At 40.3% G+C, this 27,749-nt stretch overlaps 1 protein-coding gene across 2 annotated transcripts; it reads right to left on the reverse strand.

The window, feature by feature from the left end:
- Positions 1–947: 947 nt before the first annotated feature.
- Positions 948–27,749, reverse strand: FBXO32 (F-box protein 32). 2 transcript variants are annotated; one of them, XM_083357898.1, is made up of 9 exons: positions 27,351–27,749; positions 15,191–15,303; positions 14,669–14,718; positions 13,551–13,643; positions 7,214–7,307; positions 6,172–6,356; positions 5,364–5,546; positions 4,724–4,867; positions 948–4,156 (listed from the first exon to the last, which is right to left on the reverse strand). In XM_083357898.1, the coding sequence occupies exons 1-9, from the start codon at positions 27,470–27,472 to the stop codon at positions 4,067–4,069; spliced, it is 1,074 nt and encodes a 357-aa protein (XP_083214024.1). In that variant the 5' UTR covers positions 27,473–27,749; the 3' UTR covers positions 948–4,066. The 2 variants fall into 2 exon arrangements, with proteins under 2 accessions (XP_083214024.1, XP_083214025.1); XM_083357899.1 differs by lacking the exon at positions 27,351–27,749 and adding an exon at positions 26,463–26,965.

Consider the following 27,749-nt stretch of genomic DNA (forward strand, 5'->3'; position numbering starts at 1 on the left):
GAATCTGCTACAGCCAAAAGCATTTTATCAGACAAGTGTTTGAATTCGCTTCCAGATTTTTTCCCGATTCCTCCTCCTCCTCAAAATATTTTTATAGCTCTTTTCCCTGAAAGGATCCCAGAGTGGTTCACAAGAATATTAAAAAATAATTATTATTATAAGGCCAAATGACTCAGTTCAAAAGATAATGTGTTGAAGGATTGTTAATAGATATCTAATTAAAAAAAAACAACAGTGCAGATATTCTTTTTTTTCTGCTGACCTGGATATTTTTATGGAAAGAAAAAAGACAGCAGCAGTGAAAAGATTTGAAGTGAACAGTTAAAAGAAAGATTTTGCATTTTGTACATTATAGCAGAACTTTACAATGCCAAATCTTAAATAGAAAGAACCATGGTAGGTGAAATAGATTGGACACTTCAAAGTCATAATAAACATAATATTTACAGCAGGGCCATGTTTCTGCCAACAATTTAGCAAACAAGAGGAACTGTTTTCACAAAGCAGGGCAAGATTTTGTGTCAAACTGCAGAGCTGCTAAAATAAGCCATCAACAGGTTGCTGAGAAAAAGTCTGTTTTCCCTTCTGTAGTGCATGAATAGAAGCCAGAGAATTATCAAAGAAATATTAACATTTTGTAGATACTGTACTGTGCATGGAAGATTCCAGCCCTGTTTTAAAAAAGGCAAACAGAATGCATATCTGTGTGTGTTTATTGTTGATTTGTAAGGAATTTTAACTGACTGGATGCCTTAATACTTGGTGCAAACGTGTGCAAAACCATTTTACTAAATGGTTTCCAGGCACATTTACCTCAGGATCCTACTGCAGACAAAAGATTGTAAGTCACCACCAGACTATTCTGGAATATGGTTTTTGTCCCTGAACTTGTGTGAACATGTATCAACGTCCTAGATTTGCTTAAAAGTTATAAAGTTAATATCCTACACAAGTGATTCAGATTATTATTAGCATTCAAACAACATAGGTGCAACAATCAGCTTTTCTACAGTGTAACGTTCACACATTTTGTCAAATCAAAAAATTAAAAATACACATCCTAGCCACCAAGTGTGCCCAGTAGCAGACAATTTTCAAAAAACTGGGTAGATACAGGTAGTCCTCGACTTACGACTTCAATTGAACCCAAAATTTATGTTACCAAGGGAGACTTTTGTGAAGTGAATTTTGCTCCATTGTATGACCTTTCTTTCCACAGTTGTTAAGCGAATCACTGCAGTTATTAGTAACATCGTTAAGGGACTCTGGCTTCCCCAGTAACTTTGCATCTCGGAAGGTCGCAAAAGGCGACCACGTGATCCCACGCCACTGCAACCGTCATAAATGTGAATCAGTTGCCAAGCATCTGAATTTTCATCACCTGACCATGGGGATGCTGCAATGGTGATGTGGAAAACAGTCATAAGGCACTTTTTTTTAATGCCGTTGTAACTTTGAACAGTCACTAAATGAACTGTTGTAAATCGAGGACTTCCTGTATATGCAGAAGAGTAACAGATTTGCAGCCTGTGCTGAGTAATTTTTTTTTAAAGTGAGTGATCCAGTAAAGAAAAATGGCTTCACACACATATATACACCCTTTAAAATCCCACCTCCCACAAGCACCCGTAGGAATTTGCTGCTCATGTAAGAATAATGCAGGGGTAGGCAACCTTGGCTCTTTTAGGACTCGTGGACTTCAACTCCCAGAATTCCTGAGCCAGCATGGCTCAGCTTGGAAACTTTCCCTTTCCCCTCAGCATGGCTGGCTCAGGAATTCTGGGAGTTGAAGTCCATGAGTCCTAAAAGAGCCAAGGTTGCCTACCCCTGGAATAATGGAAGTTGTGTCATCATGCCATAAGCTTTGCCCCTTTTACAGACCTGTACAAAAGGAGTGGGCCTTGTCCCTCGAGATTGCAACATTGCTTTCAGCATTTTGCACCTTTCCTGAAGATGCTACTGAGGCTTTCTGGTTCTTTTTAATTCTCATTTAATTTAATTTTCATTTGCATCTAACCTCCCAATCACAAAACCTTTTCCTTACATTTGATAACCCCTCATTTGCCCAAACAGGGCTGCTTTCTGAAAGAGCCTATCTATAAACACATGAGTTTCCTATTCACTTACAAAATAGTTCTCGTTTTGTGACCACAGTTGGGACCAGCAACTTGGTTGTTAAGCGAGGCAGTCACTAAGTGAAACCAACTGTTTACAACCACAGTTAAGACCCGAATTTCCATTACTAAGCCAGGTGGTTGTTAAGGGAGTCACACTCACTTTAGCAACTTTTTGGCCACAGTTGGTAAGCAAATTATTGCAGTTAAGTGAATCACACCGTTGTTAAGCAAATCTGGCTTCCCCTTTTGATTTTGTGAAGGTTGCAAATAGTGATCACACGGCTCCAGGATACCACAAATGCTGTAAATACATGCCGGCTGCCAAGTGCCAAAATTTTGATCATGCGATCAGGAGGATACTATGACAGTCGTAAGTGCAACTAATGGTCGTAATTCATTTTTGTTTTTTTCCAGTGCTGTTATACCTTTGTTGCCAAACAAATGATTGTAAGTCTAGAACTATCTGTATTCTAGTCTGACTTCCTATTTTCCTGACATCAGCATCTCAAACCCTCAACCCCTGATGCAAACACCATGCTTGTATGGGAATCTTTCTCATTATATAGTGGGGAAGCCTCAAAGAGAAAGACGAAAGTAATATCTTGATGATTCACTCTTTCTCAGCCATAGTGAAATCTGAATTTGAGGCTAGAAATGTCATTTCTTGGATATGCAGTGTGCATGTATCTGTAATTATTTTTTCTTAAAATCAGGTGCTTCCTCTTCACTCAGGATGCTAACTTCGTTAGCAAATTAGAAGAGGGATCCTAGCTGACTCATCTTTTATTCTGGGAAAGCTCTGGGTAATACCCCTGTGGCATCACCAATTTCAATATCAAATTATATGGAAACTGCCAAACTGGGCTTATGAGATCATAAGGAATGGCCATTATGCAATCTAGGATAGGATTGTCATTCCTGCATTGCAAAGTGCACAATGGCCAGTAGATGTCAGCAAAGAATTAGTTTAGACGGCATCTCTTTGCTGACATCTAGTGGCTGCTCTGTGTTTTGCACCTCAGATACTGTAATACTCATTGAGTGATGATCTTCCACATTTAAATTGCAAAGATTCTGGGCTTTTCGTTAAGATAATGAGTAAACATATCTGCACTGCATGCAAAGTTGAAAAACCAAAGCATGTTTTTAGTAAATGCTCTTCTCAAGTAGTTACCCAGCTGTCTAAGCTGCAGTTACAACATAGTCAGCCTTCAATGGTATCCAAGAACAACCTAGGGAAATTTCCAAATTTCTCAGAACTCAGTTACATTTAAATACCTAAATAAAACAGCCAGATAAATTAAAACTTAAGTGTTAACAAAAAGCAGCACCTGGAAAGCTACTATCAACAGCTTTTTTAAAAAAATCTCTTTAGATGATGTATAGATGCTTAATACCACACACTGGTTATTTGGAAAGCTATTCAGAGGTAGAAACTGGGAAAATATTTTATCTGGAGTCAGTTCATTTTTTTTAAGAATAAAGGGATATATCCTTGTAAATCTCTTTTTAAAAAGTTTTAGATATAAATATCTTCTGCAAACAAATAAAAAAGCAAAGTTCCAAGTTTTAACCTAAGTGTAGTGTTTCATTCCTCTGGCTTTGAAAATCCAGAAGGCATTTCCAAATATTTGCAGGGTGACTCTTCTTTTCATTTCCTAAATTGATTGTCCCCGAAAGCTTCCACACCAATTCTCACCGAGCTTAATATTTACAAAAATCTTGCCTTTTTACATACGGTATCAGTCAAACTAGGAGGCTATATTCTCTCAAGAGTTCAAGGCCATGAGATTATGGCTCTTTCTGCCTCCTAAAAGTCTCTAGTCCTCTTGACTCAGGAACATCAAGCCATATTATTTACAAGCTATGATACAAACTGAGCCTTTCTGCTCAGCAGTGTAAAGTGTCCCATTGGAATAAAGTGATAGGTAGTGAAATAATTTGGGAATTCAGAATCTGAACAAGTTGATAAAGTCCTGGGGTGAAAGAGATGTCAAGCAGCTTTCTGGATTGTTAGCCGTACAGGGGTGCTCGGTGCCCTACAAAACAAGAACATCAAAATCTTTAAAAGTTGTATCAGGGTAGTTCTATCAGCACTAGAAGAACAAATGGTGCACTAAATGCTCATCAACCAACTCATTCATCAATCATATTAAGATCTGCAAAGTTGGTTTAAATTCACATCCTTTTTATTTGATTTTTATCCGTTATTACTTTATACGCAACTCAAGGCAGCGAATATACATATTCCTTCTTCCTCCTATTTTCCGCACAATGACAATTGTGTGAGGTGGGTTGGGTTGAGAGAGAGTGACTGGCACAAAGTTCCCAGCCAGCTTTCATGCCTACAGCAGGATTAGAACTCACAGTCTCTTGGTTTCACTTAATGGAACGTTTAGAATATGTATAGCTGAGATTAGAAACGCAGTGCCTTCACATACCAGAGCATTCATTAATCTACCCACCATTATATGAAATTTAAAAATATTTTTTTTAAATGGCCTGAAAATCCACAAGATTGCTCAAACTAATGAATTATGTAGACAAAACAAAAAACCCTGCTCTACAGCGTATTTCAGCGGAACAGGACGAAGTGACGCATTTACCTTCCATGAAAGGATATGACAATGTCTACAAAGCTGCAAAGTATCTCCATATTGCTCTTTCCGTGGATAACATCTCACAAGCTTGAAGTACATCTTCTTCCAATCCAAATGCCCCTTATCTGACAATATGAGCCGCTTGCGTATCTAAAACAGAGACACAAAATTATAGATTTGCAGAGATGTGGCTAATGGTATGGTCACTCTGAGACAAGAGAACCCATGAAGAAGTAAGTATGCCGCCTTAAAACAGTAAGTGTGAACGTGGTAAGTCTTAAAATTAAAAATAATATTGGAACAGGATGAGCAGAGGTGAAGAATTAACTCAAGAAATAATAATTGAAAGCATCTACAAGTGTGTTCCTTCTCTAAAAATGGTGTGGAAATTTAAAATAAAGTCCTTTTTGAAGGGCATGAAGGAAATGGAGCATTATAAAAATAAGCTGTGTGCCATTGTTGCTTTGTGGACAATATGTCCTCAAGAGGAGGCTCAGAGGCAAGATAGTGTCCATGTATGATACGCCATCCTGGTTGAATAAGCTTCATGATTAATCAAGAATGAATGGCGAACTAAGGAAGATTCTGATTTATTTTCTGTATATTTCTTTGGAGCTTTTACATATCACTTTCCACTGCCATTTACCTGTCGGTCTGTGAAATGGTAGTGGCAAAGTTTTTTCCAGAGGAGCCGGTCCTCACTGAGCACCTGAAGACTTGGAGTCACTTGCCCTAGACTCACGATGTCTCGCCCATCTGACAGCCGTTGCATGATGTCTAGTTGTAAACACAAGGGCAGGTCTGTGAAAGTCATCCCTTTGAAATCAGGCTGGAGAAATAAAGAGAAAAAGAACAGGTGACAACTTTGAAAGATACCAAAGTTTCTATGCAACTCGTAAGAAGGTTCATTTATTGTATTAAAGTTGTCTTCGAAGTGGGGCTGACGTCCTCAGGACTTCATGAGCAGATTCTTGAGGTGATATTAAAAAGATTTGCTATTATGTGTTTTTTCCAGAATATTTTGGTTTTTTTTTTTCAATTTCCCACCTAGCCTATAGTGTTAGACTTCCTAAAAGGTGCCCATTCAAGTAATAACTCCGCTAACCCTGCTTAGTGTTCTCAATTAACCAAGGCCAAGAATTTCCATTGCTAAGCAAAATGGTAGTTAGGCGAAATGTCACATGACTGCATGCTTAATGACAGCTTCTAGTAGTCCTGGTTGCAGGTGAGAAAGTGACATCACTAGGTGAGGACTCACACTTCTCATGTCCTGCCATACTCACCTCCACAGGTTGAGAACAATTATTCTAGAGAATTGAAAAGCCGGCACACCTACAGGTAGACTTAATTCTGCATATTGATTTTGTTGTTGTTGAACCTCTTCAGCTTTAGGAAGTAACCCAATAGGCAGCTTTTTGATCAGCCAGCCAAAACAGTCAAGACTCTTTGCTCACCTTGGTGATCTGGATGTTGTTCAGCTGCTGCTGCCAATGAAGAATCATCTCCATTCGGTGGACCCACATGTTTATGTTGCCAACCAGAACAGACTTGCCAACACTCTGGACCAAGGTGCAAAGTGACATGTACAGAGTCTGCAGCAATTCTTTTATCAATCTGATATTCTGTTGATCCTCCAGAACTTTATGGGGGAAATGAGAGAAAAGGGACATTCAGATATAAGCAAAGAAGAAAGAAACAAACAGACTGAAGAAAAGTCACTTCTGGAGGATCACAGAGAAGGATCAGTTTTGCTTCTCATCCTTCACTTCCAGGGCATGTGTAGGCATTTCCATCCTATGTAGCCTTGCGTCCCTACACAACGATTTGAAATTGCCTTGCAATTATCCCACAGACTTAAACATTATTACAAATGTAGGGAACTCCATGAGCCACTCAATGTTCCCCTGAAATTGACCAGTGCTGCTGATCTTCACAAGACCTTAAACAAAGCTATTTTTTAATTATTATTTGGGGCCTTTCTGTCTTGGGTGATAAGCCAAATCTTCATTACCTCCTCATATCTCAAAACCTGTCACCACTCAGAAGTGTGAGGCACATATATAATGGTATCGCACTTGTGAAAGACAGGCTGCTATGACATTCACACTGGGTTGTGAAGAACAAGGCAAAGCAATTTTGCTCATTCATGTCATTTTTTTCATCCTTCTCTAACTGGTGTCATCCATTCCTAATATGTTGGATTATCATAATTATATGTATGTTGGATTAATATGTTGGATTGCCTGAGTTATGCTGGCTATATATGATGGAGGCTGCAGGTAGAACAGAGGACATCATATTGGGAAGAATTGTTATTTCTATATATTGGATTTGGTAGGATTTTGTCTCACCTCTCAGCTTAGCAAGAACTGGTCAAAAATCAAAGACATAAACCCAACCAGTTTGTCTGCTAAATGAACGTTACTAGAGATCAGCCTGTTTCTTGGAAAATCAAGATATTTTGCCTTTTCTATTTATATATATATATACCCATACCTTTTTGCACAACTTTCTCCAAGATATTCATAAAGTTTTTCTGGGCGATTCCACTCAGTGATGTCAGCTGAGACTTTGCAATCAGCTCCAACAACTATGAATAAAAATAAGAAATTCAACCTCTTGAGCAATTCTAATCTTGGTTTTCTTCTCAACCCAATGAAACAGTTTTAATTATTTGATGCTTGACTTACAAAAATAAAGGATTGGAGCCAGACAGAATTATGGGGGAAAGCAGATGCAAGAGTTTCAATAATTACAATCTATTTGGCTTCTGGTAAGTTTACTTACCAAGCCAAGTCATTAAAACAGAGGACAAAGATAGACAGATGGTTGCCATTTAATCTGTTTAGAGATATACATGAATTTACATGATGGCAGTGAGAAAAAGCCAAAAGCCCCCCACCCCTTTATTCTTTTCAGTTGTACTTTCAACAGTAGACATGGCAGCAAAGTGGTATTAATGACTGGTCAACTCCTGTCCATCATTCCACCCAATTCTGAATGACAATGGAAGACACATGGAACATTCTATTAATATCTTCCACAAGCACATGATGGATATAAATCCAGGGAGCAGGGAAAACAGTCACAGCTAATTGGCTAATCCAACCAATGCCAACTAAACAACTTAATCTTTATGAATCACCTGGGACTTGACACAAATACAATCAAATGCTCACCCTCACAACTATGTGCTTTCAAAGTCCCACAGGACATCACAGTCCTGACCAAGAATGCTTTCTCATATGCATTTCTTTCTACTCCTTTATATCTAAACTGGGCATGGTCTAAGACAAGCATGTCAAACTGCCGACCCGTGGGCCGGATGTGTCATGTCAAAACCGTGCCCACCCCATTGCCGGCAATGGGGAAAAAGTCGCAATACGTTGCGCAATGTCACATGACATATCGAGTTTGACATGCCTGGTCTAAGACGAGCATGCACAACTCAAGAACACGTTGGGTGCCCTGCTCATGTGGAGGAAAGCCCCATTCTGGGTGAAGGCAGAACATACATGTTAAAGGGCAAAATAGTTGCCGTATGTCTCCGTATTGGATATGATTGTTTTAAGCTACCCATTTTGCATTTTAACACAACTCCAGAATGACATCCTCCTCTCCTCCTCCTCCTCCTCATCTATGATCTACCCCAGTAATTCTAGGGACTACACTTTTGCTCCTCTTGTTATCTAAAGACAGCAACACGGAACATATACCCTGTTCAGAACTGATGGTAACACTTAGATGACATTAATTAATTAATTAATTAATTTTATTTGTATACCGCCCTTTTCCCGAAGGACTCAGGGCGGTGAACAGGGCAATACATGTTAAAAACAGAATACAAAAATTAAAAAAAGATTAAACAAGTGCCCAGAACTCTTAGATAGATTAAAACGCATTTAAAAGTAATAAAAACCCAACCCCCTCCCATCAGGCCAGGCCAGCTTGTTCAAAAAGATACGTCTTTAGATCGCGCCGGAAGGAGCGAAGGTCAGGCGCCATCCGGAGCTCAACCGGAAGATGGTTCCATAAATCCGGCGTGCCCACAGAGAAGGCCCTCCCCCTGGGGGCCACCACCACATCTTAAAAGCTAAGCAAAACTGAATTGGAGTGGAGACCACCAGGAACTACAAGCGCAGAAGGAAAGTTGAAAAAGCATCTCAGAAGGCTTTTCTGCACTATGTCCCCCTGGAACACCCCCCCCCCCGCCCCCAGAGGTACTTGGAAATCTCTATGAAGTTGCAAGGAATCAAAGTCAACTTCAAGATGTCACTTTCTGTACTCCAAAAGAGTTTCTTACTGGTGTATAGCAATATTCCTCAACCCTGGCAAGCAGAAGATGTGTGGACTCTCACTCCCAGAATTCCCCAGCCAGTTTGCAAACTGGCTGGGGAATTCTGGGAGCGGAAGTCCACACATCTTCCGGTTGCCAAGGTTGAGGACCCCTGCTGTATAATACTGAATATTTGAAGGACTACTACCCTTACTTGAACATGCCTTCATTTTAAGATATGCTGAATTCTTTGTTAGCTAACATAATCAGAGTCACACAGATTACTAGTTATCTTGCTGAACATGCTAACCCCATTTTAAAGGGCACCTTTAATCCTTCTCTGACTTCCAACAGATGTCAACAAAGTGGCAACATCTTGGCCTTAGAGTCCTTGGCCACGTCCTGCCAGGGACATAACAGGAACTCAGAGGGGTTTTGGGTGACAAATAATGATTCATTTCTCTCTTCTTGCCTCTGATCCAATAAAATCATTTCACATAAAGCTAAAATACTCCAAAGTAAAAAAAAAAGGAATTAGGAATTTACACAATATTCTATGGGGTGGATTGATTGCATTCATTGCACTTGGCTAATCTAATTAATTTATTTGAAACGTCCTATTTTAATTTGAGCTACATTGGTTTGCTGGAACCTGTTCTTTTTCCCACTGTTGCTTAATCATCTGCCAATCTGAATTATAGAATTTGGAATTTGGAACAAAATTTGGAACAATTTTTAAGGCTGCAGAAAACAGAAATGATTGGAAAAACCAGGTTTGGTTCTTTAATACTGCAACTTATACATATTGAAATGCTAATGGCGAGAAATTTGGCTTTAGATAAATGTCTTTCAGCTTTATTTTTTTAAATGATCCCTTATTTCTTTTGGTTATTCCATTTTTTCATCCAATTTTTGTCCTATTTAGCAGCTCCCTTGTTCCTTTTCCCCCCAAAGTGTTCTGTAAGTTATTTTGAGCCATTTCAGGCAGAAAAAGTCATTTCACACTCAACACCCCAGTCCAGGAGAAGTCACATTATGACAACATAATGACCCTGCAACTCCTTGTTATATCATCCCTAAATGATGAATTATGTAATTGCATTCTCATTTGCAGTTGATGCCAAACTGTGATGACTTCCTCAAGTAAATGCTGTGGTTGCTTTCCTGCATCATGACATCTTAAAATCATGACATTTTATGCAAGGATGTAAACTGCAAAATCTGGGTGACCTTGTCATGCTATATGTCATTGTTTACCCCTTTGTGTCCTCCCTCCATGGATAAACCATTTCATGTCTAGTTATGTTTTTTGGGTGGCCAAATCTAGCTTAATGGCTAGGTACCTATAGCAGTCCCCACCACCACTCTTGCAGCCATCCTGAGGGCGCCCTACTAGCATTCCAAAAAAATGATCTACCACAAAATAGCATATTGAAAATGGAGCAAACTTTGGATTTACGCACTCTGCCATTCCAGCTTGGCTGCATGAAGCAATTTGGAAGTGCTTGTTTCAAGATGCATTGATTACAGCACAAGGTGCTTTTGAAACCAGGCAAGTGTCAGGCACAAAAGATCATGGCCACACATGAAGTTCCAATTAAACTGATTTATTACTAATCATGCTTATGCACAAGAATCAAGTAATAGTTAACTTGCCTGCCATTAGATAAGGGACAACAGAATTCAAGAGGGATTGGACTTCGTCCATTTGTGGCTACATAGAGACTCTAGGCTAATTGCACTTTTGACTCCACCTCCAGGTTCTGCCACTCCTTCTCTTACAGTATGGTAAAATTTGACTGAACTTGTACCAGTTGCTTCCTCCTCACATAAACAGTTGAAGTGAACAACTGTAATTTCAAAAGCTGCCACTATTTTTTTAAAGCAGGTTGTCAGCAATCAATTCCCTAAGGTTTATGCCTTTCCATTTTTTCCTCCAACCAATTCTATTAAAAATAAAAGAAGTGAATCAGTTATTTTTTCCAAACAAAAATCATCTAACTGAATTGTCTGAAAACTTAAAGTTCAGTGTGATGTGCCAGAATACACCATGCCAATTCTCCAAGAAATGAGTTCAGTAAAGGACAAGCATATTTTCTGTTCTTGGTTGTTCTTGTGCAATGAGCAATTAACTCAGGTTTATTTAAATTCAAGAAGAACATCCTTTAAATACTGTTGCATACAGACATACATTTTATATAGGGCTGGCTTGAACATTTACCAAATTAAATTATGGAGGTTTTTTGGTTTTACTGAAGACTGTAAGCCAGGGTTTCTAGCAATAGGTTGGGTGGGCCTCACAGTTAATTCAATAACCCATCATTAAACAAATCATGGCTTGGAACAGTTACAGACACATCCCGAGACAAAGGTGCCAGTCTGTCTGTTCTTTTAACCAATTTATAATCTACACGCTAGGAATTATTTTAGTTGGTTGGTGTACAGTTCAGAGAGAAGTCACTGTCACAACAGCCCTGGATTGTTTTTGACTGATAAATGAAAAGCAACTGAGTTTTTGTTTGGAGTTCCTGATCTAACAACATATAACTGACTCCCGAACTATGACCAAAAGGCTGTATATCATTTCTTTGTTTGTCTGCAGTAAAGCACTTGACTTGACTGGTTCTGGCAACCTGCCAGCCAGAACTTTCTCCTAGAAGTGAAAAGCTAAAGCAGTTGACAACAATGACTAAGCAGGACGACAGTTATGCGTAAACAGCTTTGACCTGCCAGCTGGCCTTGATACAACATTAAATTCAGGGAGGGGGGATGGAAACATGGGAGAGCACAAGAAGAACTAAAATTGAGACTCAGCCAAGGGGGCTAACAGGTGTTGGTAGGATTTAGGACCAGGAACTATTCTGGAACAGAGACTTATTGGAACCATAGGAAGTGATGATATACTTGTGTGATTCAATAAACCATATTACTAAACCCAGATGCTCTTGAGCCTTCAATCTTAAACAGAAGTTACCAGTAGCTTTTGAAATTTCTTTCTATAAAAGGTCTAAATTAGCTTTCTCCAGCCTCCAAATTTGCCTTCCAAATTTATTGGGATTTATTTTTTTCCCCAGAATTCCCACCCAGGGTGGAAGTTATAATTCCAACTAATCCAGGAGATTGGGCTGGATATTTTTTGTTCTTAAGAATAAAGTCTCCTACTAATTCTCTTGGGTTGTAAACTGATCGCTGAAGATAGCCATTTGTACTCTCATCAAGTATGTCCCAAAGCTCTTCACACATGCAAACAATTCCTGCAAGGCTAGTTCTTGCCCCTCTTTCATGTCTACCTTCCCCCAAGATGTTTTAACTTGCTGACTGAATGAATCAATGTTTTTAGATCCAGACAAAATATAGTACTGAACCGTAAATTAAGCAACCAAGCAACCTTATTGCACTGTGTGAATGCAGCCATAAAATCTGTAATTCATCTGCTAAAGCAAGCTGTATGATCTCATCCAGGAGAGCTATCTGCCAAGCCCAATTGAGTTGTTCTAAACAATTGCCCCAGTCATAGATTAAATGGAAATTAGATAGTTAGGATAATAACAATAACAATAATAATAGAGTTGGAAGGGACCTTGGAGATCTTGTAGTCCAACCCTCTGCTCAGACAGGAAACCCTATACCATTTCAGACAGAGGGTTATCCAATCTTGTCTTAAAAATTTCCAGTGTTGGAGCATTTACAACTTCTGGAGGCAGGTTGTTCCACTGATTAATTGTACTAACTGTCAGGAAATTTCTCCTTAGTTCTAGGTTGCTTCTCTCTTTTGTTAGTTTCCATCCGTTGCTTCTTGTCCTGCCTTCAGGCGCTGTGAAGAATAGCTTGACTCCCTCTTCTTTGGGGCAGCCCCTGAGATATTGGAAAACTGCTATCATGTCACCCCTCACCCTTCTCTTCATTAAACTAAACATACCCAATTCCAGCAACTGTTCCTTATATGTTTTAGCCTCCAGTCCCCTAATCACCTTTGTTGCCCTACTCTGCCCTCTTTCTAGAGTCTCAACGTCTTTTTTACATTGGGGTGACCAAAACTGGATGCAGTATTACAACTGTGACAGAGAGACAGACAGACAGACAGACAATGATAGATGGATAGAGAGTGAGACAGAGAGAGGGAAGGATGGCACTTGTACCAGATCTGCATACATATTTTATGACCACCCCATATTAAAGGTGTAAGGTAAAGGTAAAGGTTCCCCCCGCACATGCGTGCTAGTCGTTTCCGACTCTAGGGGCCGGTGCTCATCTCCGTTTCAAAGCCGAAGAGCCAGTGCTTGTCCGAGGACGTCTCCGTGGTCATGTGGCCGGCATGACTAGACGCCGAAGGCGCACGGAACGCTGTTACCTTCCCACCGGAGTGGTCCCTATTTTTCTACTTGCATTTTTACGTGCTTTCGAACTGCTAGGTTGGCAGAAGCTGGGACGAGTAACAGGCGCTCACTCTGTTACGCGGCACTCGGGATTCGACCCGCCAAACTGTGAATCTTCTCGGAGAAACAACAACATCTGAATGAACTGCCTCAGTTGGGTAAACCAATCTTTGACACTCACCCGTACAACATAGTTGAATCTTCTGGAGTCCAGAATAGCATTAGAGAAATCCAGTCTATTGAAAGCTTCTCCCAGGGTGCAATAGCCATGGCGCTAAGAATAAGAAAAGGAAATAGGTGAGTGATTTCTTTGTGATAATGATTCAGATTAGAAGCAAATTGTCTGGATGGTCTGGAACTAGACTTGCAGAACAACAAAGTCTGGTGGATTGCAAGGCTAAGAGGTAATCAGGACCTCCACTTTCATGAAAGCAAATACTAAGAGAGGTTTTCCAGTGCAGCAATCATAGCAATCTCTTTCTACTGGAGATTTCTTGGCCTGGATCTGCTGATCACCAACCTGCATAGGCGGATCCTTTCTTTCTGGGCTTAGAACTGTCATGCTGCAAAAATGATGCTTTTATATTACATAGTCAAATGCCCATAAAAGAGATCGTGAGGCAAAGTAGATGAGTCCAAATTAAGCAAATGGACAAGACCAAGATTTTCCATTTTCTTGGGCTCGTGGAAGATCATTTTTTAAATGTGTTGGCTAGGCTCATGATACGTTTCCCACTTCAGCACTGAAGGGAAGTATACCATCCATTTTGAGCAACCACAATTAGGGGAGCTTTTAAGATCACCCAAGGTTTATTCTGCCCCCTTAGATGAAGTAGATCTGCTCTTTCTCAGGTTTAATTTGAACGGGTATAGTCTGAAGCAATGTTTCTGAATTCTCAGCAGCTTTAAGATGTGGGACTTCAACTCCCAGAATTACCCAGGCAGTGGGAGAATTCTGGGAGTTGAAGTCCTCACATCTTAAAGTTGCTGAGGATGGGAAATATTGGTCTAGAACAGGGATGTCTAACCTTGGCAAATTTAAAATCATGCTGGCTGGGGATTTCTGGGAGTTGAAGTCCATAAGCCTTAAAGTTGCCAAGGTTGGACCCGCCAGGTCTAAAACATTATACTGCATCATTCTACTGCAGCCAGTCAAAAATCAGTACTTTTAATAAAATATATATCCATATTACAATATTGTTGAAGTAATGTTATTAACTACATTTGATGGAAACGATGGAAGAGATTGGGAGATTTTAGGCAAAATATTAATGGTTTAAAATAATAATGGGTACTCACTTCTTTAGTGCTTCCCTTGTGTACATAAATCCATTTTTCTTGGTGAAAATCTGTGCAAACAAAAATACATTTCATTTAAAATCGTATAGACATTAATACTTGGAACTCAAAAATTTTGTCAGCCCTTTGGTCCCATCTGGATTTTTAGGAATACCCTCCTTCTCCCCCCCAAGTTATGGATACTCTGTTTTTAAGAAACAACTGAATATAAAAACTCTAGTTCAAATATTCAGAGTGTAAAGAGTTGAGATCAGTTCACTGGTGGGAAAGAAAGGGGAAACTGCTTCTCTGCCAAACACAAATGATGATAATGTCATTGCAAAGATTAAAATCCAAGTCATCCATCTTCACATTGCAATGAATCCAAGTTCTCTGGTTAAGGTCAAAATCCGGGTGCAAAATCTCTCCAGAGACTTCTGGAAGAGTTGCAAAAACCATTTCATGGTGTGAGAAATAGATATATATTTTAGTTCTCCCTCTTTAAAGTTGCCTTTTGTTAATTTGATATTGTAAATGTCTTACACTGAATCCTGGTATTATTATTCAGCTGGTCCTTCTTTCGTTTTTTCGCAGCAACATCACAGTTCAGATTATGGAAGATGTTCTCCTTGTTGAATTCCTCTTTCCAGCAGTAACTGGAAATGACACACAAAAAAGGGGAAAGGATCTTGAACCTCTTATACATTTGTCTTCATCATGACTCCTCCACTCCTTCCTAAAGAGGAGTTGGAGCAGAAATATAAACAGCTAAGTTGATGTATGTCCCAAAACTGCACTCTTCTAACAGAATGAAGAAATCTTTCTGAGAGTGAAGGAATCTCTTTTTTCCTAGAACTAGTTGCTAACCTACTGAAATATTAGTTGGGAACTATTAATAATCATGAATGGAACCAGAAAACAGTGGTAGGTGGATGATGGCAGCCTTGCAGAATTGCCCTACTCTTCCAACGGGCACCCTATTGCTACAAACTTTCATCAATGATGGCTTCTTTCCTCTAAAATTTCATGTGCAAGGTGTTTGGGATTCCTTCCTTCTCCCACCGATTGCTTTTCTGTTCCAGATCAAACTACAGGTCTGGATCTTTTATTTTATTTTATTTTAATCCCATTTATATCCCGCCCTTCTCCGAAGACTCAGGGCGGCTTACAATTTAAGCACAAACCAATGTGCTTAGCAATAGCCTTCATTCTATGTATATGCCTGCTTATTAGGGCTTTCGCCGCCCCCCCAAGCGGCATTATTACAAAGTCAGCTTAATTGCCCCCAACAATCTGGATCCTCATTTTACCTACCTCGGAAGGATGGAAGGCTGAGTCAACCTTGAGCCTGGTGGGATGCGAACCTGCACTAATTGCAGGCAGCTGGTGTTACTTAAGGAGGCATTAGCCCACTGCTCCACCAAGGCTCTTCTCGATATTCATTGTTCTCAGACCCCATTGAGATGAGACCCAGTTTGGTGTAGTAATTTAAGGCACCAGACTAGAAACTGGAAAAAAAGAGATATGAAGCCAACTGGGCAAATTTGGGTTATCCATTCTCTCTCAGCCCTAAAAACAGTACTCCTGTCAATCACTACTGGAAAAATTATCAAGAAATGTTGCCAGAATTCTGCAAGGACTTGTCCAGACAATCTCTAGGAGCTAAGGTTGACTCGAAGGCATGCACACACAAGATCCCACTGAAACCAAAGTTTATTTTTTTATTGTTATTTCAATTCCTTTATTGCATGCCAGTGGATTTTCTTTATTATTCTTCATCAATCTGATACCCTCTAGGTGTGTGTAGACCGAAGGTAATAGGGCTTGTAATCCAATACATCTGGAAAGTGTCAAAGTTGGTTCTAAGATTCTTTTTTAAAGCTGTTTACATCCGTATATGCTACATTTATCTGAAATGCATTTTACAGTTCGGTTTTATCTTTACAGTCCCAGTTTATTATGCCAAGATGATTAAGAAGGATTTGTTTATACCATTCTTTCTTGTTTATGATCTCTGCTTTTTTCAGGTTTTTCTTAACATGACTTTTATCAGTTCTATCTTCCTTCCCTTGAGGCAAAGGAGTTTTCTTCCTCAATAATTATGTGCTGCATCCCTTTCTCTGCCCTTCTCTTTCTTTGAAGCTCTTTGTTTAATCATGGCTTACTCTCTTAATCTTCTACAGTCAAACTTTGCTCGTAACCCTAACAGCATCTGGCACATGGTCTCTTCCCAGAGTTTGCTACTCCTCCCTTTCTACATTGGCACCTGGCAGGTGGTACACGACCATCCTAGAAAAGTGGTAGCGGGGGAGGGGAATGGCAGCACCACACAAGCCTGGGCTGTCAGGGCTCAGCGGAAGTGCCAGGATCAGCACCAGGCTCCAGCTGGAGCTCGGCATTGACCCTGGCGCTTCTGCTGAGCCCAGAAGAAGCGCAGATCAGCTGGAATGTTGCAGCATCTCCAGGGTCTTGTGATTTACATTCAGATGCTTGGCAACTGATTCATAGTTATGACGGTCACAGTGTCCCAGGGTCATGTGAAGTGACCAAAACCTGCTGCAACCACCCAGCAGATGGGGGGGGGGAGAAATAAAAACCAAACACCCCCCCCCACACACACACCCCGCTGCCAATCCTCAACAGAAATGCTCACAGCAATGAGAACCTCGGACAGGAGGAAGAGCGCTGGCAGGCAGGTGTCTTGCTCGGCTGTGGCTTGGGGGGGCACTTTTTTCAGTGCCATTGTAACTTCAGTCACTAAGCAAACTGTTGTAAGTCGAGGACTACCTGTACTTCATCACTTTTTTCCTTTTTTTTTTTGGTGATCAAATTTTTGACACCTTGCTAGGCGACTGGTGGTACTCGGATGTTGCCATATCCTAAAAGTGGTACAATGGGTGAAAAGGTTGAAAAGCCCTGCTTTAAAGGTGTGGAGGTTGGGTAAATTAACCTCGCATACATTGAGAATGCCACAAAAAAACACCTGATTTTTAATAAATAAATAAGTATATGTTGATTGTTGGACAGGAAATCATTCCTGTAAGGGGATCTTCATTGATGAGAAGCATATTCCTCTGGCTTCTATCACCCAAATACTTGGAAGAGGCACAGGATTAATCGTTTAGTAATATAACATATGCTTTGCAAACAGAAGCAACCTAACCTCAGGATCCCTAGCTCCTGTTAGGGATGTTAAACTGTCCGAAACTGTAAGAAGTCCCCTCTAAACATCATAAAGATTACCCCAAGACAATCTTGGCTCCATCACTTCATGGATGGGTCCATGAACAGTCATTGGTTTGGTAACAGTGCACCATTGCTATTTCTGGCGTGGTTTTTTTTAAATTTCTCATCTGATCCTGGAATTTCCTACTGGTCTCTTTTGTAAATATTAACCTGATTTGCTTTTTTTTTTCTTTCTTTCTTTCTTTCTTTCTTTCTTTCTTTCTTTCTTTCTTTCTTTCTTTCTTTCTTTTTTGAAAAAGAGAGTAATCCATGTGGTAGGTGCTATAATGTGGTATGACAGAGGAGCCAGTATCACCCATAATACATAATACTGATTTGGTGACCCTGTGAACTGACTCAGTGACTGGTCTCCTGAAATAACCCATTCTGCATCTATACACTACACTGAGCCAAAAATTAACTCAATGGGCTGAGTTTATACAACACAGTAAGCCATTAGATACTAACCCTTGTTCAAATTACCAATGCAAACCCCAGGTCTTTAACTGACCTGGTTAAATGTATTGTGTGAACCGAGTCAGCAATTGGCAGAACTGCAGATTCACATAAGCCCTGTAATCTTCTCTCGTTACACCATTCTTCTAACCTCACCACAGTAGTGATTAAATGCACGGGAGATACCCAACTACCCTATTGGTCTATTGGGGGAGAAAGGAGAGTCCTTACTGGGCACCCCAGAGATGTTCCCCACCCTTTGTCCCTTTGTTCTCCATCATGGCAACCAGACCAAGGGCAGCCCATGTAATGTATTCAAACTTATAAGGGTTTCAACAATTTCTTTTATAAGTAGGTAGAAATACAAAGTTCAGGTACTCTGATCCCTGGTTTTTGCATCAACACCACTCTGACGTTGAAAGTCCATTATTTCAAGGTCCATTGCAATCAGAAAGGAAAAGAGAGTTAAAAGAATTATCTAGCGCTTCCTTAAGGTTAGCTATAAACAAGTTGAACCATCAAGCAGTTCCAGAAAATGCCTCATCTAGAGAAGGACGTTTCCTGATACAAGATCCAGTTACCATTTTCTCAACCAGAAAAATTAAATGCTTAGGCAATGCCCATTTCTGCAATCTTGCACAACAAGACCCATGGCCTTTGGGTAATAATCTTGTCCTTCCACTAACCGCCTCTTGCTGATGTCACAACTTCCTGCTTGTGTCACATCTAAGCTACATTGCTGATACCTTCAGGCACTGTTACACTCAGGTCTCATATATTTAGTAACTGCAATCCAGGTTTCTTCAAAGATCTAAAAATACTCTGTTGTGAGCAGGATATTGCAAGGAGGATGATTGGGGAAAGCAGTGTGAAACTAAAGCTGTCTACACTTCCAGGAAGAATGAAGATCCAGGAAGTGACATTTGACTTAGACTTCTACTTTCAATTGACTTTCTACTGAGAAGTCCAGAGGCAAAGACAGCGGATCTATCCAGTTTGTGCAAATCGTGGGAGTACAAACTGATTACAGGTAGTCCTCAACTTACGACCACAACTAAGTCCAATGTTCCCATTACTAAGCAAGACAGTTGCTAAGTGAATTTCGTCCCATTTTATGATCTTTCTCGCCACAGTTCTTAAGCGGATTACTGCACTTGCTTAAGATAGTAACACGGTTGTTAAGTGAATATGGCTTCCTCATTGACTTTGTCAGAAAGTCACAAAGGGTGATCACATGACCCAGGGACACTGCAACTGTCATAAATGCATGCCAGTTGCCAAGCTTTAAAATTTGGATTGCATGACCATGGGGACGCTGCAACCATCATAAATGTGAAAAATGGTCATAAGTCACTTTTTTCCCCAATCCCACTACAACTTTGAATGGTCGCTAAACGAGCTGTTGTAAATCTCTGTAATCTCTGAGATTGCAATAATCACCACAAAATACAGGGCTATGCACACCTATCACTCCAAGGAGTGAGTTTTTATTTCAGGCTCAACAAAATAAAGCAATATTTTACCTCAGGCTAACTTTGCTAAAATTCTGTTTATAATTGTTTAGCCCTCTATAGCAAGGGTTCTTCTTTACATGGCAATCTGTTCCATCATTCCAGTGACAAAGCTGTTATCGTGGTTTTTTTTAAGTGTTTCCCTAAAAGAAAACAAATAGCTCACCCATTGCTTCTGCTACACAAAGATATCATGTAACACGATCCTATTCAGTGTCATTCACAGGCAAACCCTGTTGTTGAACCTCCTGGACAATTTATGGATTTGTATTCAGTCTCATTCTTGGTTGTCTAAAGCTACAACCAAGAATAAGAAATGGTTTGACCTGCATGGTACAGTAAACTTAGTCACTCGATACTCTTCTTTTGTGCAGAAAAACAGAACGCATGACTCATGTTTATATTTAACAGATGGGAATTTGACATCGTTCTTCTCAAATTCCCCGAAAGTCTTTAGGCCGTTGCTTCATGAAAGGAAAGGGGAAGAGAATGGAAGGGGGGGAAAAAAAAGAGATTTTCTAGAAAACTGAGCCTTAGATCCTTCTTGGCCACGATCCATGGTGGCAAAGACAAAGCTGGGGACACAAATATCTGAAAATTCACGTGACAATTGAAAATTAATTTAATTGTTAATTTAATTATTAAAAAGTAATATTGGTTTTTATATGTGACGCTGTTCCGAATCTGATCAAAACCTGGGGAAGACTCTTACTCCCGAGTTTCTGTAACTGAAATAGCAGTGTAAATTCAAAACGGAATGTACCGTAGGGGCATACCATGCGATAACATGAACTTTTCTCATTTTCTCTTTGCACATTAACAACAAAGTTCCTTCAAATTGCAAAAGGTGATTATGAAATGTGGTGCTCTAGCTTTAGCTTTGGCAGGCAAATATGTTGGAGGCAAGCTGCCAATTTTCCAGGTTTTAGAGATGGGAGACTTTTAACTTTTTGTCCTGTACACCGTGTCATTGTCTTTTAGCAACTATAATAATAAATCTGCTTAATTTATCGGCTACAAAATCCAAGCCTTCATAGGAAATGAGTTACAGTCACAACTGAGCCCAAAATTTTCATTGCTAAGCAAGAAAGCGAGCTGCACCCCATTTTATGACCCTTTTTGCTACAGCTATTAAGCGAATCCCTACAGTTGTTCAGTGAATCATGCAGCCGTTAAGCACATCTGGCTTCCCCCATTGACTTTGCTTGTTGGAAGCCAGCTGGGATGATCACAAATGGTGATCACATGATCGCAGAACAGTGCAACTGTGATAAGTACATGTCAGTTGCCAGCACTTGAATTTTGATCATGTGACTATGGGGATGTTGCAACAGTCATAAGTGTGAAAAACAGCCATAAGTCACCTTTTTCAGTGCCACTGTAAGTTTGGTCACTAAACGAATGGTTATAAGTCAAGGACTGCCTGCTGATTATAATTAATTGGAAGGTAAAAGTTTATATACCAATGATATCCGAAGGCAAAAAATACTGTCCCTCCCTGTCCCTCACCCCCAATATACAACTGTCAAATTCATTTCTATGAGTTTATTGCACTCATGATTATCTTGATAATCACCAATCAAATTAGGCGCCTTAATTGATTTCCAGTCCTCTGCCTCCATTAACTGTTAAAGAAAAGGAGGGACTATATCATCAGATCATGAAATATTCTTTTCATGCTGTCGATGTGGAGGTGGAATTAGATTTCTATTCGTATTTTGTATATAGCCAGTCCAAAAATGCATAATTTTCAGGAAGAACTTGAACCTTAAAGAAGGTAGAGAATATCCAGGAATATTCTGATATAACTACACAAATTTACTTGTCTACGTAGGACCTGATAGTAACTGATAATGCAGCAATGAAAACCCCTGAATAAGAGCAGCTGTTACTTGAATCCAGGAAGAACAACATTGTCTATCAGGCATGTCAAACTCGCGATGTCATGTGACATCGCGTGACGTATTGCGACTTTTTCCCCATTGCCGGCAATGGGGTGGGCGCGGTTTCAGGACGACACATCCGGCCCGTGGGCCAGCAGTTTGACGTGTTTCTCAACTTTAAGATGTGTGGACTTCAACTTCAGAATTCCCCAGTCAACCATGCTGACTGGGGAATCTGGAAGTTGAAATCCACACATCTTAAAGTTCCAAGGTTGAGAAACATTGGTCTAAATGTTATCTAAGGAGGCATCACATTTCCCCCCCAAGAACCAACTTACTCCTTGTTTTCATCTGAAACTGTATCTTTGTTTACTGGGCCATGTTACCAGGACATTGAAATATCACCTGCTCCGATGATTCAACAGTACTGTATTGCTCAACATCATGTGATGGGCTCTGGAACAACTTAAAAAGACCATTTTGAAATGTCACTAGGGCTGATGAATTTCAGGAACCGTAGGTGAAGTCAGAAGTCAGCATTACTCGGGATCTGATAATGAAGACATTCAGACAGGGACTCCAATATTGTACTATTGTACTATTGCCTATTTTCTGAATTCCCTGAGCAAGCAAGTAATGAAAGACCACACTTAGAATGTTGCATCCAGTTTTGGTCACCATATTATAAAAAAGATGTTGAGATTCTGGAAAGAGTGCAGAAAAGAGCAACAAAGATGACTAGGGGCTTGGAGGCAAAAACATACGAAGAACAGTCGCAGGAAATGGGTATGTCTAGTTTAGTGAAAAGAAGGAGTAGGGGTGACCTGAGAGCAGAGTTCCAATATCTGAGGGGATGCCACAAAGAAGGGGAGGGGGGTTCTACCTATTTTCCAAAGAACCTGAAGGCAGAACAAGAAGGCAGAACAGATGGAAACAAATCAAGGACAGAAGCAACTAAGGAGAGATTTCCTAACAGTGAGGACAATTAACCAGTGGAACAGCTTGCCACTAAAAGTTGTGGGTGCTCCATCACTGGAGGCTTTTAAGAAGAGACTGGACAGCCACTTGTCTGAAAGAGTATATTTCAAACCCCTGTTTGAGCAGGGGTTGGACTAGAAGACCTCCAAGGTCCCTTCCAACTCTGTTATTCTGTTAGAAACAAGAAAGCTACTACCTATCTCTAGCTTACAAACAACTAGACTAACACTAGATGGAATTTTCCATAACTCTTTCTTTCCATCTTGTGATTGGCTGGATTTTTGCAGACAGGCAATATCCCAATTCCTGTGTATTGCCTTAACAGTGATAAGTGTGCTCAAAATGAGGGGGAAAACACCCTACTCAGGGCACCTTGCTCCAAAATCTGGAGCTGGAGTTGGAACTGTTACAGACAGATGTTTTATTCTAGCTGGGGAAAATCCTCAGAATTCTGTCGACTCTTCAAAGCTTATTCAGATTAGGAAGAAAGGAAAACAGGCTGCCTTGACATATGCTTGGATTAAAATCAACCAAGTTAGTGTGCCTGCTAGAAAAAGACTCTGACACAGCTCGAATGTGCAAGATAATTTCATACAGAATTCCATGGTAGCATTGCTCATATAAACCAAGACTAGCTGGGTTAATCACACAAAAGTGCTTTCCATGAGATCAGATCAGTTATCCATTTTTTTTTTGCAATACTGGTTTAACCAGCAGAAGCAGCAAACTGAAGTGCTTAATAAAAGTGCAAATTAGAATTCCAGAATTTGACCTTCTAATCGGTTGACATGAATGGGCTATCAGTAATGCAAATGTTCAAAACTGTATTGACCAAATGCTGATTTAATAGATGAGAACTTTTCTATAAACTACCAAAAAATGTTCTCAGGGTCTGTTATACCCAGCCACAAGCCCTAACCTCAAAAAAGTTGCAATGAACGTTGCTGTTTCAGTTTGAAAATATTCTGCTTCCTCTGAAGTGGTGGTAAAACAATGCAACAGTTATAAATTTACCATTCCAAACCAAAAATGTTTGGGGCTAATCCCTCAATAGAACTTTGTCCATTGCACTAGGTAATCTAGTCCCATACAAAGTCATTGCCATCTAATTTTTCATTTTGTTCTGAGGAGCTCTGCATCAAAGCAAAACAAACAGAAAAACTCTGGAGAAAGTAACTAGTCCTCTACGAAAGCTTTGTTTTCTTCTGGTTTTCATTTTATTGGACCAACATTGATGCAAAATCGTTCTTTGTGATGCAATGCTCACTGAAGGACACAAAGAATTCTGGAGCTAGATTGGTCAGTGCTTAATAATTTTATTGTCTTTATGCAGAGGAGTGTTTAATACGCAAATAGAGATTACTGTTTAACTGGCCAACGCTGGATCACATGCCAAGGAAAACAAACCAGAATGACCTGCCATAATACCCATCGTGACTTTTGTTAACTAAACATATTAAAGCAACAGAGCTCTCAAGAGTTTAAAAATAGATTCCGGCCATTTTGTTTAGTTCAACTTTTCAATAAGGGAGGCCTGAAACCACTTAACTGTCAGTATCAATTGCTTGTAACTGAACAGATAATGCAGCTAAGCAAAAATTCAACTATTGGGGACGTTCTGTCTCTTTCTTTTATAGATGGATATTTCACCACAATAACCACTCACTGATTATGATGCAAAACTAACCCATAGTTTATTTAAACTGGCATTTTCCTGGAAAATAAGAACAGGAGACGCAGAAACGAAGCCTTGAAAAACTGACCACAATAAAGTTTCAATCTGCAGCCTGGTTTCTGTGTTTTGCAGACAACTTATTTATTGTGTAAGAAGTCAATGTCATCACATTTACTGAACTTTGTTTCAAAGATGTAAGCTAAGTCTTGCCAGTACAATTTTATGCTGCTAACTCTGAAACAAACTGTACCTGGCTCAGAAGGATTTAGTGAAAAGCTAAGTGAGGATTTGGCCCAACATCTGTTTAAATCCAAAATCCTTTGTCCCAACTGGACAACAAACCAGGTTATAGGTATATTGTTGTTATTATTTGTGCTCTGCAACAGTGTTTCTCAATCCCAGCCACTTTATGATGTGTGGACTATAACTCCCAGAATTCCCCAGTCATGCTAGCTGGGGAATTCTGGGAGTTGAAGTCCTCATGTCTTAAAGGGGCCAAGGTTCAGAAACATTGCTCTATAGCCTTGTCTAGTGTACAACTGCCCAGGATTTATCAGCCTACAACCAGCATCATCCACAGTTAGATGAGACCTAGATGTGGAGGTTGAGATCTGTAGTTCTGCTGATTTTCTGTCAGCCTTTAAAGTAGACCAGACTAGGATACCAGAGTTATGCATGCTAATGCTACTTTTATTATAAAGTTACCATAGCAGCACCTTGTAGGTCTGCAACTTCCTCCTCTCTCCCTTTATCTTTCTCAACTTACATTTCTGCCCCAGACTCAAATTTCTTTTATCTGACTGTTGTTTTCGTTGTGGCTCTTGTCTATGGAGATTCTCAGTTATCCAGGTCAGGGTTGTCCCAAATGTGCTTTTTCCAAAGGCAACTGGACTTTCTTTTCCCTTGAAGACGTTTTGCTTCCCCTCTAAGAAGCTTCTTCAATTCTGGAGAAGTGAACTGAAGAGAAGTGAACTGAAGAAGCTTCTTAGATGAGAAGAGAAACATCTTCAAGGGGAAACAGTCCAGTTGCCCTTTGGAAAAAGCACTTTTGGGTTGTGGCTCTCCTTCCTCCAAGATTATTTCCGTCATCCATTATATCTTTCAACTGTCTTACCAATGGAACCAACCAGTGCCTCGTCTTTAAACCACATGCTGATAATTCCTCATTTTCTAACCCTCATTTTGGGAACTCAAGTCTTTGGGAGGTCCTCATCGGTTAAACAACATGCATACTTCCTGAGCTGAACTATCCAATACACCGCTGTATCTATAACTTTCCAACTATCTGATCCCTTTTAGGGAGTCTTGGGCTACAATTCCCAGTACCTCCAGTTAGTTATGGTAGTTGTAGCTGAATATGACACCACTCAAGCATGCTGGCAGGCTGACCTTCCGCGAGGGAGAGACTCATGTTTTTAAGGGGTGGAGCTCACTTATAACAACAAAGAGAACATGTACATGTCTTTGCAGCACACCATTTCCTCGGGAACCTATGAGTGGAACACCAAACTCCCATTCCTTGTGACAGCACTGTCATGCAATAGAGATGGCTCAGTTCATGTTTTTCTTGCTGGTATTGGGTCTTCGACTTCAGACCATCAATCAGGAGGATCAGATTTATATGAAACCATTACCTTTTAGGCAGGTGTCATAAGAGCAATGGAAGGGGATAGGTGGTGACCGGAAGGACACATCTAACGTCTTTTACCTGATGGGCATATCTGATATTTGACAGCATATGGTGGGCACCATACTTTCATGAATGGACCTTTCCAATTTAAAATAATGGCATGGTTAGTGAAACAGAAACATGGTCAAGGGTATCTGAAGCTTACAAAATACAGAGAAACACTGGAATTGATGACAATGATTGAAGTCCATGAAAACTTACAATTAGATGGATAATCTTATGTTTCGCAATCTACGAATGAGTCCTAGAGACATCCCTAAACTTTACATATTCAGACCATCCCATTATTTCTTTCATTACTTCATTACTGCTCTCGTTCTCCAAATGTTGAGGGTACATAAGTAAACCAGCAATATAGACTTAGTTGGAGCTTAGGAACATTACAAAATCATTGTACCTGGAGATTCAGCTACTAGAGACTAGCATCGCCTTAAATATTTTAGATCATCCTCTCCTGAACCGGCTGAAGTTACAGTTCTCACAACTTTCAATCCATAAAAAAATAAAAAATAAAAAAACCCCACAACAATCATGGTTGTTATTGTAGTCTCCAAAGATCTGGACAACCTATACCAAGTTAAGGGGAGGCCAGTTTGGGCTGGCATCTTGAAGCCAAAGGTAAAATATCATCGATTAGGGTGAAGCCCACAACTGTGCTGTATGGGGCGCAGCAGGGCTGGTTGGTTTGCCCTTCCCCTACTGATTGTTCACTAAATTCAGGAGCGCCTGCTTGCGATGACGCCACAGGTCAGGAACAAAAACAAAGGGATTGCAACCGGGTGCAAAACAGACGTGCACTTGTGACAAAGCATCCCACACTGTTCCTGGTGGTACAGTTGCGTGTGTGTGTGTGTGTGTGTGTGTGTGTGTGTGTGTGTGTGTATACATCCAAATGTTGACTTCTTCTCATAGGGTACATAAGTAAACCAGCAATATAGACTGAGTTAGAGCTTAAGAACATTACAAAATCATTGTACCTGAGATCGTTGCACCGTACCACGGTATATATATGAAATATACTACTCAAAAAAAAAATAAAGGGAACAGAAAATAAGACATCCTACTATTAAATACAGTACATTGTGTTGTTTAAGTGTTCCCTTTATTTTTTTTTTGAGCAGTATATATGAAATAGGCCTCCGATCCAAGATCTGCTTCTTCCCTTGCTCCCTTTGCCCGGTTGCTCCTGCCCCGAGAGTCCCCCACCCTCCACACCTCCCACTCCGGACCGAAGTTTCCTTTATATGCCTCTGGACCTCTCGCAACGCTCCGGCCAAAGTCTCACCTGTTCCTCTCGTTGTCGCAGCCGCCTCCGTGCTCCTTCCCGTCTAGGAACCTGGTCCAGCCATCCGCCGTCTTCACCCAGTTCTGGCCCGGCGATCGCCAGTCCTGCCCGAGAAAAGGCATGGCGGGCACAACCGAAAAAGGAGGACGCCGGAAATATATATTTATTTAAAATATATATTTATTTTAAATATATATATATATATTAAAAAAGGCGCAAGAGAGCGCGCCTTGGGCTGCCTCCAAAGCAGAAGCTCTAACGATGCTCGGTAGCCAAAAGGAAACCCGGAGACGCCGCCTAAGCAAGGCGGTTTTTGTATTTAGGACGCCGTTTTCCCTCCACCCCTCGACGATCGAGCCCTTGGATCGCTTCTCTGCCCGGGCTCCGGCCGCCTCTGTT

The sequence above is a fragment of the Vipera ursinii genome (genome assembly GCF_947247035.1).
Source record: "Vipera ursinii genome assembly, chromosome: 3".
Lineage (NCBI taxonomy): Eukaryota > Metazoa > Chordata > Lepidosauria > Squamata > Viperidae > Vipera > Vipera ursinii.

What these genes read in the sequence shown, in the direction of transcription:
- FBXO32 (XM_083357898.1), bottom strand. Translation starts at nt 27,472, where the DNA reads ATGCCTTTTCTCGGGCAGGACTGGCGATCGCCGGGCCAGAACTGGGTG. An exon ending in ACAAGGGAAGCACTAAAGAA is followed by an intron (nt 13,644 to 14,668) that starts GTGAGTACCCAT and finishes TCTTATTCTTAG; the next exon opens with CGCCATGGCTATTGCACCCT. An exon ending in ACAACATCCAGATCACCAAG is followed by an intron (nt 5,547 to 6,171) that starts GTGAGCAAAGAG and finishes TTATTTCTCCAG; the next exon opens with CCTGATTTCAAAGGGATGAC.